General features: G+C 46.8%; 1 protein-coding gene across 3 annotated transcripts in view; it reads right to left on the bottom strand.

The window, feature by feature from the left end:
- The window catches only part of PISD (phosphatidylserine decarboxylase), a 27,934-nt gene extending 17,588 nt beyond the window's left edge, over positions 1 to 10,346 (bottom strand). The window contains exons 1-4 of one of the 3 annotated variants that reach the window (XM_010828803.1): positions 10,256 to 10,326; positions 5,928 to 6,017; positions 3,732 to 3,811; positions 331 to 506 (exon numbers count right to left, since the gene is read on the bottom strand). In XM_010828803.1, coding sequence (XP_010827105.1) covers positions 331 to 506; positions 3,732 to 3,811; positions 5,928 to 5,929 — 258 coding nt within the window. In that variant the 5' untranslated portion in view covers positions 5,930 to 6,017; positions 10,256 to 10,326. Of the gene's footprint in view, positions 1 to 330; positions 507 to 3,731; positions 3,812 to 5,927; positions 6,018 to 10,255 lie in introns of all 3 variants that reach the window. The other 2 variants (XM_010828802.1, XM_010828801.1) reach the window with 2 other exon arrangements.
- Between the last annotated feature and the right edge of the window lie 1,829 nt (positions 10,347 to 12,175).

Raw genomic sequence — 12,175 nt, forward strand, 5'->3', positions numbered from 1 at the left:
GTTGCAGTCTGGTTCCTGGTGAGAACGTATCCACATCACACAAGTCCAACTCTTCTGGCCCGCCCTCAGACTGAGGAAGCATGACGGCCAGGACGCCAGCCCCAGGGGAAGGCACGAGCTCCCAAGATTTCAAGAGGCCTTGGGAAGACCAGGGCTGAGTCTGAAGACAGAGGGAAGCCTGACACGACTTCTACATCGCCCCAAACCCACTGGAGACATGAGCTCCAAGAAAGCACATTCCGCTTTCTCAGACGGCTTAACTTCGGGGTGATTTACGGAGGGACAGGAACTGTGCTCCGGGAGGACACAAGGCGGCTCTCCGGTTCCTACCTCCCAGTGACCAGCAAGCTTGGGCGGGACGTCCAAGCCCAGCTTCTCCAGCTCTCGCTCCCGGTACTTCTCGTACTGCCGGTACCCTGCATACCCGCCACCTGTGGCGACCAGAATGGGCAGGGGGCGCAGCAGGGACGAGGTGCGGGCAGGGGCCGTGTGGACTTTCCTGGCATCTGTAAAAAAACAGGAAAACGTTGAGCCAGGAGAAGGGACAGCACTGAGTCATGCAAACACAGCACCAACAGGAAGGCTGGGACAAGCCCTCAGGAAAGCTGACGGGACCCCAGAGATCTGACGAGCAGGAGCAGCCCTGAGTCACTGCGGAGACGCTGCTGCCTCCAGAGTCTACCTAGTTGGGGACTCACGCGTCTTCCCCATGAAACAACGATGCACCTCGACTGCCACCACAGCTACACAGTTTAAGATGAAAACGTCAAATGTAAAGAGATCAAGAAAGTATCCCAGGGTGCCCTGCTGGCTACCCACAGGACCAGACAGGGACAGGCTCTCTGATCTCACTTTTATGACCCAGACCCAGTTCTGACTGGACAGCAGTATTCTTTCAAAGGCAAAATCTCATAAGCTCTTACAATTCAACAATAAAAGACAAATAGCCCAATTAAAAAACATACTAAGGGCTTTCTTCATGGCTCAGTGGTAAAGAATCTGCTTGCCAATGTAGGAGACACAGGTTCTCTCCCTGGTCTGGGAAGATCCCACATGCCAGGGAGCAACTAAGCATGTCCGTCACAACTGTTGAGCCTCTGCTCTAGAGCCTGAGAACCAAAACTGAAGCCTGCCAGCCCAGAGCCCGTGCTCCACGATGGAAGACGCCACCGCAGTGAGAAGCCCGTGCTCACCACAGCCAGAGAAAAGCTCACGCAGCAACAGAGACCCGGCACAGCCAAAAATGAGTAAACAAAAAAATAAAAACATACTATGGATATGAACAGATGTTTCTCCAATAGGAATGGCCAGAAAGTACATGTAAAGATGCTCAACATGCATTATGGGTTGAATCATGTCCCCCCAAACCAGGTGGCTCCATGGTAAAGAATCCACCTGCTAATGTAGGAGCCACAAGAGACTTGAGTTCAATCCCTGGGTCGGGAAGATCCCCTAAAGTTGGAAGTGGCGACCCACTGCAGTGTTCTTGCCTGGGAAACCCCATGGACAGAGGAGCCTGTGGGCTACAGTCCAGGGGCCACAAAGTCGGAGACGACTTGGTGACTGAGCGCGCACACACACAAAACTCATATGCTGAAGTCCCAGCCCCAGCGCCGCTGTCACCTTTCTTGGATAGAAGGTCTCTACAGAGGGAATCAGGTTAAAATAAGGTCCCCACAGTGGGCTCTAATAATATGACTTGTCCGCTTACAGAAAGAGAAAACCTGGAGACAGACACGCATACAGGGAGAAGACGATCTGAAGACAAGGGCACGAGGTGAAGGCAGCAAGTGAAGAAGACTGCAGCACAGTGAGAAGAGGGGTTTGGATTTTTCGGTTTTTCTTTTTTTCTGGCCATGCCGAGAGGTTCGTGGGGTTTTAGTTCCCAGACAAGGGATTGAACCTGGGCCCTTGGCAGTGACAGCTTCAAGTCCTAACCACTGGACCGCCTCCCTGCTGTTTCTTTTTTTAATGAGCAAGTATGGATGTCATTCATCTCTTCCCTCTTCTGATTATTCCTAAAGAACCCTTACTACTTAAACTAACTAGTCTACCTCTGACCAGAAAAACTTGTCAGAAAGCAAGAAACAGTTTTTTCCCTCTTTCTGGATTGTCTGGTGAGGAGAGACCTGCTGTACGCAGCCTCACGGCACTTAGCCAGCGGCCCGGGCTGGCGGGTCACACCCTCCTCGGCGCTTTGGCTACACCGGTCCTTGCTTCAGTTATAGGTCTCTTTCTCTACCGGCTTTCTTTACTCCTCTAACAGGAGGCAGTAAGCAGAGGCTGCCCTTCACTCCTGATGCCTCCCCGCTGTGTTTGTCATGTTATAAAAGCAGTTTTTCTGCAGATCTGCGACATTCTGACTTCATTTCTGAGGCTCCCCTCCATCCTTCAAGTGAGTCTTACATGTTCCCACGCGCAAGTCCTACTTAAGTAACACCCAGATGTGCTCCTATTTAACTACCTTAATAATAAGCTTTTTGTTTTTATTCTCATTAACCATCTCATTTTATTCCCAAGGTATGATTACTTGGCAGTCAAAAACAGCTTTTGGTACAAGAGAATAAAAAGGGTATCTAGATAATAAAAACAACGCACATTTTTGTACAGATTTAAACAGCTGCTTAAAAGATCCAAAAAGTTCACAACCCAGTGCTGAGGTGGGTGTGGGGAACCGATGTACTCATGAGCCTTTTCTGCTCAGGAGTGTAAACTGGGACAACCCTCTCTGAAGAGCAATTTGGTCTAAATACCAAGTTATAAAATACACAAACCTTTTTAGTCGGCAATTCTAAGTCACCAAATTTATCCTGAGGATGCATAAAGATATGTTACTACAGAACTGTCTGTAATAGAAAAAGAGTTCAGTTCAGTTGCTCAGTCGTGTACAACTCTTTGCGACCCCATGAACGGCAGCACACCAGAACTCCCTGTCCATCACCAACTCCCGGAGCTTACTCAAACTCACGTCCATTGAATCAGTGATGCCATCCAACCATCTCATCCTCTATCGTCCCCTTCCCCTCCCGCCTTCAATCTTTCCCAGCATCAGGGTCTTTTCCAATGACTCAGTTCTTCACATCAGGTGGCCAAGGTATTGGAATTTCAGCTTCAACATCAGTCCTTCCAATAAGTATTCAGGGTTGATTTCCTTTAGGATGGACTGGTTGGATCTCCTTGCATCCAAGGGACTCTCAAGCGTCTTCTCCACACCACAGCTCAAAAGACTAGAAGCAACTTCAATGTCCAACACTAAACGGTACAGTCAAGTGACGGAACACCACACATGCACCCAGTAAAATAATCGGATAACAGCAGCTAAAGCTTCAGTGGTACCTATGTGCCAGGTACTCTAAGCACCTCACAGGCACAATTCCATCTGATCCTAACGACAGCCCTGTGAAATAGGTGCTGTGTTTGTGTGAATTTACTGATGAGTGAACTGAAGCCAAGAGGCCGGTGCCGTCTCTAAGTGCTACTTGTGCTGTGCTTAGTCGCTCAGTCGTGTCCGACTCTTTGCAGCCCCACAGACTGCAGCCCGCCAGGCTCCTCTGTCCATGGAATTTTTCAGGCAAGAATACTGGAGTGAGTGCCATTTCCTTCTCCAGAGGATCTTCCCCACCCAGGGATCTAACTCACATCTCTTGAGCCTCCTGCATTGGTAGGCAGATTCTTTACCACTGTGTCACCTGCGAAGTCCAATCTTTTGTAAGTAGTAAATTGCTACTTACTTGTGGAAAAGGTTCTCAGAGGTGGCTTCCTCAAGGACTGAAGGAAGTGGCTCAAGGCAGCATCTTCACAGTGAGGACGCCTATAATCAAGCAAAAAGGAGTCGTTAAACATTTTTTTAATTAAAAAAAATTAGAGGATCAACTGCCAAAATTTGAATACAATCTATAGAGTCAATAATACTATTGCATCCACTTAATCTACCAGTTGTGACCACTGCACAGGACTGCCGTTTTGTAAGAAAATGTCCTTATAGGAAAAGGGCTCAAACAGTTAAAGGGAAAGGGGCACCAAGTGTCTCAGCAGAAAGTGTACACATATACACACTCACAGAAAGAGACAGAGGGAGAGAAGGGGGAGTGATAAAGCAGATACAGCTGAACAGGGGAGTCAGAGCACAGGGTATTTGGAAATTCTCTGTACTATTTTCATATCTTTTCTGAAGTCTAAAACTTTTTCACAAAAGAATTACTCTTAAGACCATAATAAGCAGTCAAGCTGCACTTACACAAAAAGCATACGTTTCTTCACCACAAAAGAACAGCTGTACACAGCCTTGTAGCTTCTAACTCCTATTAATTAAAGAACCTAATAAAGTGCTGAAATTTTAAATGTTTTGCTTTTGGGCTGTGCCACGAAGCCCGCAGGATTGAACCTGTGCCCCAGCAGTGGAAGCACAGGGTTCTAACCACAGGACCACCAGAGAATACCCTGAATTTTTAAACTTTATATGTTTACCCTGGGGAAAGAATGACGCAAACAAATCAGGCTGAGCTACTCTAATCTACTTTGAGTCTGGAAGGCTCAACTTGTTTGGAATTTTTAAATTATTATTTGTGGCTATCTTGCCACAAAAGCTACTTTCACAGGGTAAAAGGGTTTTCAAGCATTCTGAGAAAAAATATGACCATTTTCATGGCTTCAAGCTGTAAGGAAATGGTATTTTATTCTTCGTCGCTCTTCATTTCCTCTTTACCTAGGGAAATAGGACACATCCCCAGTGCAGTAAGTGACTGTGCGAGCAAGGAAAGCATTAATGAATTTTTAGTAAACAACCAGCTCTCTCCTTAATCAAAGAGCAAACAACCCACCTTCAATTCAGATAGCACTTCAGTTCTCCCAAATACTGACCTGAAATCTAAAGTAAAGAAACTACGTCCTTGTTAGTAAGGGTTTCTTTTTTTCCTTTGGAGTCTTTTATGAAAGTATAAATTTACTCTATTATAAATGTCTAAACTGCTATTTTTGTGGAAAACAGAATGGCATTTATGACTTTCATACAGTAATATTTACATTCATGGATTCTTAGTAGTTATGTCTTACATAAATATCCTGTGAACATTATCAGATTTAAACACCTTCATTTACTCCTGTGAAATTTCCTTAATGACACTCTCGCAGCTTGGTGCTAACAGGGTGACTCTGATTCTCCTACAGGCAAGCAAGATCTGCATGCAGAACAAGTCTGGGACCTTGACCATCACCACCCCCTCAGAGGCCAGATGGACGGACAGCTACTGACACAAAGGAGGGAGTGTTGCAGTAGGTGAATGTCCTTTCAGAGTGCACAATGCTCATCTCTCAGACTGGACACTCCCACTGCAAAAGCAAGCGCCTGAGACTCTGCTTTCCCAGTGGAATTAGAGCCAGCGCTGTACGTTCTGACTGAAGGCTGCATTGTTGCGTGGCGCACACTGCTGCACTGTGCATTCCAGAACTGCTGCTGAGCCCCCAACTCAAAGAATGCTTGCAGACTGTTGAATAAGGCTTTTTCTTCCCTCCCCCCGGGGCGGGGGGCGTTGGTTAGGGGAGATACAAGTGGGAGATCGTGGTTTATCTACTGTAACCCAATGCACAGCACCCAGGTAGCTGGTTTGCATTCACATCTTCCCAAGAACAATGTCAAGGTCTCGCCATCCACTGCTGCAGCCCTAGCTCCTGGAACAAGTGCCTGGCAAATAGCTTGTTGCATCAGATTGTCTTTCATCCCTGGGTCATTCTTATTCTCATATCAACACCACACTTTTTCTGATCTTACAACACTGCCCACGCCACTGCGGGCGCGCAGAAAGAGCAACGTTCGCTGCCATCACTTCCTCGCCTTCCTGTCTCTCTTAATCCCACTCAACCGGGCTTTTGTCCCCACCACATCGTCTCCTGCCAAGGTCACCTCTTCCACGCTGCCAACCCCTACTCACATTTCTTGGACATCGTGTTATTTGACCTCTCAGCAGCATCTGTCACAGGTGATCCCCTTCTTTTTTTTTCCCCCTCCAATTGAGGTATAACTGAAATGTAACATTATATTAGTTTCAGGTGGAGGATATTATTCCCTATTTGTATATATTGAGGAAGGATGCCCACAATAAAACTAGTTAAACATCCCTCACCACACGTATTTGCAGATTTTTCTTGTGATGAGAAGTACTCTCTTAGCAACGTTCAAATATACAAGACAGTCCCAGGAGCTGCAGTCCCCACACCGTGCCGTGCGTGCCTGGGACTCAGGCGGTTTTAACTGGGAGTTTGTCTCTTTCAATGCCTGCCTTCACACCTTGCCCTTCTTGAAACACATAGAGCCTTTGGAGCCCTGATTTTCCTCCTGTCTGTCCAGTCTCCCTAACTTCAAACAGCTGCCATGCCCAAGGCTCAGACACCTGCTTTGTCCAGGCTGTCGCCCTAGAGATGTTCACCCAGTCTGGTTTTAAACAGCCAGATGCAGAGGACTCTCCTCACTGCTACTTCAGAGACCTCCAGACCATATTTCAACCTGGCTACCCAACATCCTCACTTTGAAACGCCTCAAACTAAGTTTGTCCAAAACAGAATTCCCAACCCTCCCTCACTCCCCTTCAACAGCTCCATCCCCCAGAGCTGTCCATCTGTGGCAGAGACTAGCCAGCCGGTTATTAAACCCACTTCCTCTGCCCAAGAGATGAGATTTCCTAGAAGTGAGTTCTAACCACTGTGAGAACCATTCAGACTTCCCAGGTCCCCTCCTGGCCTGTTAGATGGAGACAAACATGCAGATCCTGGGCAGCCATGTGTTACGATGGCAAGAGATGGGCCCTCAAATCATGGTGCCTTCACGATGAAAAGCAGCCTGGGCTTATATGATAGAGACAAAAACTTTCACTGTGTTAGTCACCAAGATGCTAGAATTTACCTGTTACCACACCAACACTGCTATAATTAATACACCATCCCAGAAAAAAGGCACCACAACTCCCCCAGTGCACAGGCTGAAACCCCAGAACTCCTTTGCAAGTCCTTTCTTTCTCACTGTCCATATTCAATCCACTGACAAGGCGCGAAGCCCCCACTTTCAAAGTACACCCTCATCTGCCTACTTCTCTTCTGGCCTGAGCCACTGGGTCTCTGCTGAAGAGCTGCACTAGCCTGGTCTCCCTGCTTGGCCTCCGTGTCCCATTCATCACAGAACATTCAGACTGACCTTTTCAAAACAGACCCTACAGAAGTGGCCCTCTGAACCCCAGACCTCCTGCTACTTCCCCTCTCCTCATGCATCCACCCCCTTGCACACCCACGCCTCTGCATGTGCTGTCTGCTCCGGGGGGCACACCCCTCCAGCTCAGTCCCTCCTCACTCAATTCTCTGCTCAAATGCTTCCTCCTGACCACAAGCCCAAGAGTTCTCTCTCTGGAGCACTAACTCCTTAATTAACTTCCTTTACTTTTCTTCTCACTACCTGAAATGAACTGATTTTATATATATTCACGTATTTCTGTCTGTGCTTGTCCACAAACACAGGGGTTTGTCTGTTTTCCCCCTAGACCTCAATCTCAACAGCGAGATTAAGCATCAGAGAAATGAACGGCTAGGTTCAATCACATGTACCTTCTGTATGGTAAACCCACATGTACCTCCTGCAAGCAGGCAATTAAAGCCCACTATTAAGCACTTAAGTCTGACCCTGGGGCTCAGATCTCCATTCAGCCACTTGTTAACTAATTCTAAGCCTCAGTTTCTCCACCTCTAAAAATAGGACCCACCTCATTAGGAGTAAATGAGACAATCACATAAAACCTGAATCCCAGGCCCTGGTACCTAGCTACATATCACTCTTATCAAAAGTAACACAAGTGAGGTTCAGCTGGCACATGGGGTGGCCGCACCAACTGTGACCACTGTTCACCCTAACTGGTCTGTGTCCACACTGTCAGAGTTTTAAACTATTTTATGATTTACTTATTATTTTTGGCTGTGCTGGGTCTTTGCTGCTGCGAAGTTCTCAAGCTGTGGGGAGTGACAGCCACTCTCTAGTTGTGGTGCTCGAGCTTCCAATTGCAGTGGCTCCTCTTGCTGCAGAGCACAGGCTCTAAGACTCGGTAGTTTCGGCTCTCCGGGCTCCAGAGCACAAGCTCAACAGCTATGGCACGTGAGCTTAATTGCTCCACGGCATATGGGATCTTTCCAGAAGAGGGGTCGAACCCATGTCTCCTGCTTTGGCAGGCAGATTCTTTACCACTGAGGCACCAGGGAAGCCCAGTTTGAAAATATTTTTAACATCACCTCTGGTGGTAACACTAACTATAGTCCTTATGTCCCTCCTGCTTTTTAGAGCTGTGAAAAGTTCTCCTGAAAATGAACTGGCAGGTTTCTTAAGGCCTTATTCCATGTTCTATCTCATATTATTTAGCCGTATTCCCTCTCTCTTCCACTAAACTGTAAAGTTCTTTCAACGCAAGGCCTGTATCTTTTAATTCCTCTCTTTTCTCCTGCCCTCCCCCCTCACCCCGATCCCTGGCACTGTAGTTGACAGTGGCAGGAATGTCATAAATACTCCTGAAGGAAGGTCTTGCACAACCACGCACCCCCTAGGCACTAGGTTCATATGTGCCTGAACCAAAGAATCATCCAGAGCACCCATAAAAAATACAGTTGCAAGGGCCCCAACCTACACCTACTGAGCCTGAATTTGGCAGCATTGTGGGGATATACCTGGGAACCTCTTTTACTAATAAACACCCACTCCATTCTTTTATCAAATTTAGGAAACATGGTCCTAAATTATCACTTATAATTACTTTCTCTATTTCTCACCTGTCACATATCACTCAGTTACTGGAAAACTCTGCAGTATGAGGCTTTCAAATATATGTCTCTCAAACAGACACTGCTTTACTTAAAAATCATGGAAATGTTATCTTTTGGGGGTTTTTTGCATCTCAATATAGTTTCCACCTGGATATGTAACAGCTTTGAAAACTGAATTACTGTACCCAAATCCTCACCCCTCCTACCCAGTGGCCCTAAATTCAGTTGTATCTACCTATACTGGTACTAAAGTTTCGACTTTTTTCCCTTTTTAAAAGATAGTGGGTGAAGTCACCTTCCTCACCATCGTTTCAAAAACAAACAAACAAACATGAGGGTCATTTTTTTAGTCTTTCCAACTTATGACACATTTTACTACTGACTCGTAAACAGCACACCTGGTAACAACATTAAAACCACAGAGACCCTCTTCTTCAAATCCTAACAGTTATCACCACACTGTGGAGCCCTCTCCTGAGAAGTTACACCACTTCTGAGTAGTTAATAATAGAAGAGGGAAGCTCTCCTAGCCAGGGCAATGGCATTTTCTGTTCCCTCTCTGTCCGAAACCAGTGTCTCTACTTCCCAAAATCACAGCGCAAGCCCTCGTCCACGCTGACAAAATGAAGCCAGTCCGAAACACAAAAGTTGCGGGTCTCGCAAATCTTAGCTCTTCGAAATGACACCGAGCGACAGATTCTAAGTTACAGCAACCAACATTTTAATCCATTTCCCCAGAGTCCAAATGCTCCCATGCTAGCTCTTACGTAAGCTACTTCGAATAATGAATGTCCTCACGGTGGGCAGCCTGAAGGAAAGGTCCCTGCGTGAGACACAGAGGTACCTGGGAAGGAGTCTCAGCTCTGCTGCTACCTGGCTGGGTGGAACTGAGCAAGTCCCTCCGTCTATCAGGGCCTCGACCTCGCCAAAAAGAAAGGGCTGGATTTATGACCCCTCCAACAATCTAAGAGTTGACAGTCACCAGGGTAACCGAGACCCTATTTCCATCATGGACGATTTTGAGATTACGGAATCCTATCCTCTCACTTCAGAGTCCAAGAATCCAAAGTGAAAGCCGCCCAACTCCAGCTCCAGTGCTCTTCCCACATCTCGGCGCCCCTCCCAGCAATACCACTCCCAGAGAAAGAAGCGTCCAGCCCTGCCTCGGCTCTAGTGGCGGACACGCAGCCCATTTCACCTGGTTTAGTGGGTGCTTTTTGTTTATATTTTTGTTTTTTTGTCCCTTGTGGAGTGGAAAGGACAAAGAGAGAGGTTTAGGCCAGATTCGGACCGTCCTAGGCGGAGGCAGTCGCACCTGCGCCCGAGCTCTAGGTGAAGGTGAGTGGCTCCGTCTCCACTCGAGCATTCCTCAGGGCGAGCCCGCGACAAAGAAACGACTCCTCTCTCTAGACCCCTGTTTGGCTCGGGCCGTCCCTCGCCCCGAGGCAGGCTCCCCAAACAGTTGTACCTGTTCCGCCACGCGACCCCGGGCAGCCACCTCAGACATCCCTGCCCCACGGACGCCGCCATCTTGTCTCCTCCTCCTCGGCGGGACACGCCTCCCTCTTTTATACGCGGGTCGCACTCATGTGACGTAACGAGCCTCGAACTCTCGGGCCCAATGAAGAACGCAGAGCGTGTGGGGGGCGGGGCTATGTGTCTAAGGTCCTTCGCCCGCCCCTTTAGGCACCTGCAGAGCCGGGTCGGGTAGGTGAGCAAGGTGGCTGCGCCTACTGTGCTAAACCTGGACCTGGGCGCCGGGTTGCCAGTTCTCCTTCCTTCCTCTGACGTGCGTTTCCGCATGTGCCCGGAAAATCTGACTCACCCAAGGTCTGAGAATGGATCAGTTGAGCTAAATTGCTCATTTTACGGGTGGGGAATCTGAAAGCGTCCACAGCTCAGCTGCCGTTGAGTAAGCGCTTCTTAAGTGCCAAGCTCTGTGCTAATGACTCAGCGTGCACGGTGTCTCATTCTTCACTTCCCATCGCTGTACTATCACGGAGTCCAGAGACCAGAGGTCTTGGATCACCTAGAAATGCAATTAGTCGTTGCACGAGGTAACTGATGTGACAGCGAGTGCTCCTGCAGTTTCTTGACCTTCAGGTTTAAGTGAAAATAGACTTAATAGTATCTGCCTTCGGCAGCTAGCTCTGAGAATTATTCTTATTTTAAAGATAGAGAAATCAGAGCTCAGGAAAGCTAACCACTAGAATGCTAAAGGGCATACTGCTATAAAAGAGAAAAGCTAGAATTTGAACATACATCTCTAGTTCCAAAACCCATGAACTAAACATTCTTCTTTTTAAGCCCTTTGCCTAGAATCTGGCTGAATATGGGTCCCCAAACTAAAGGAATATAGCTCCGCTTTTTCCTCCCTAAGCTGCTAATTGTACTTGTCTTCACCAGGCATTTGATATTTGCCTGGTGCCTGCAATTATTGACATTTCTACATGGTTGGTTATGCTCAATTAGGACATAACCAGGCTCTAAAGGGAGCCTAACAGAAATCGGATTTCCTATTGAAGAGGAGACATTTCCCTTTATGGTTTTCAAAAGTCTGAAGCAGGTGGGGAGTATAGAATGGATTTTACTATTCATTGAGAGTAGTAACTCAAAACCAGGGTAAAAAAAGAAGTGGGAGAGGGAGATTATTTCAAAATGAAGTGCATTTGTGGAAACTGAATATTCACATGGTGGCTCAGGTGGTAAAGAATCTGCCTGCAGTGCTGGAGACCTGGGTTCAATCCCTGGGTCAGGAAGATACCCTGGAGAAAGGGAATGGCTACCCACTCCAGTATTCTTGCCTGGAGAATTCCATGGAAAGAGGAGCCTGACGGGCTACAATCCATGGGGTTGCAAAGCGTAAGACACTACTGAACGACTAACACTTATACCATATACAAAAATTAACTCAGAATGGATCAAAGACCTAAAGCCAAGAACTACATCTGTATAAAACTCTTAAAACAAGGGAAATTTTCATGACATTGAATTCAACAGTGATTTCTTAGATATTACACCAAAAGCATAGGCAACAACAAAATAACAAAAGTTGGATTTCATCAAAATTTAAGTTTTGGGCATCAAAGGACGCTGTCAATAAATTGAAAAGACAACCCTGAGAATGGGAGAAAATATTTGCAAACAAACACATCTGATAAGGGTATGGTCTCCAGAATATATACAGAATTACTAAAACTCAACAACAACAACAACAAATAATCCAATTCAAAAATAGGCAAAGGACTTGAACAGACATTTCTCCAATGATAATATACCAAAGGCCAATAAAAGATGCTCAGTGTTAGTGATCATTAGGGAAATGCACATCACAAGCACAGTGAGATATCAACTTCACACCCATTAGAATGGCTATAATCAAAGAAAA

Source organism: Bison bison, unplaced genomic scaffold (genome assembly GCF_000754665.1).
Source record: "Bison bison bison isolate TAMUID 2011002044 unplaced genomic scaffold, Bison_UMD1.0 scf7180017864495, whole genome shotgun sequence".
NCBI lineage: Eukaryota > Metazoa > Chordata > Mammalia > Artiodactyla > Bovidae > Bison > Bison bison.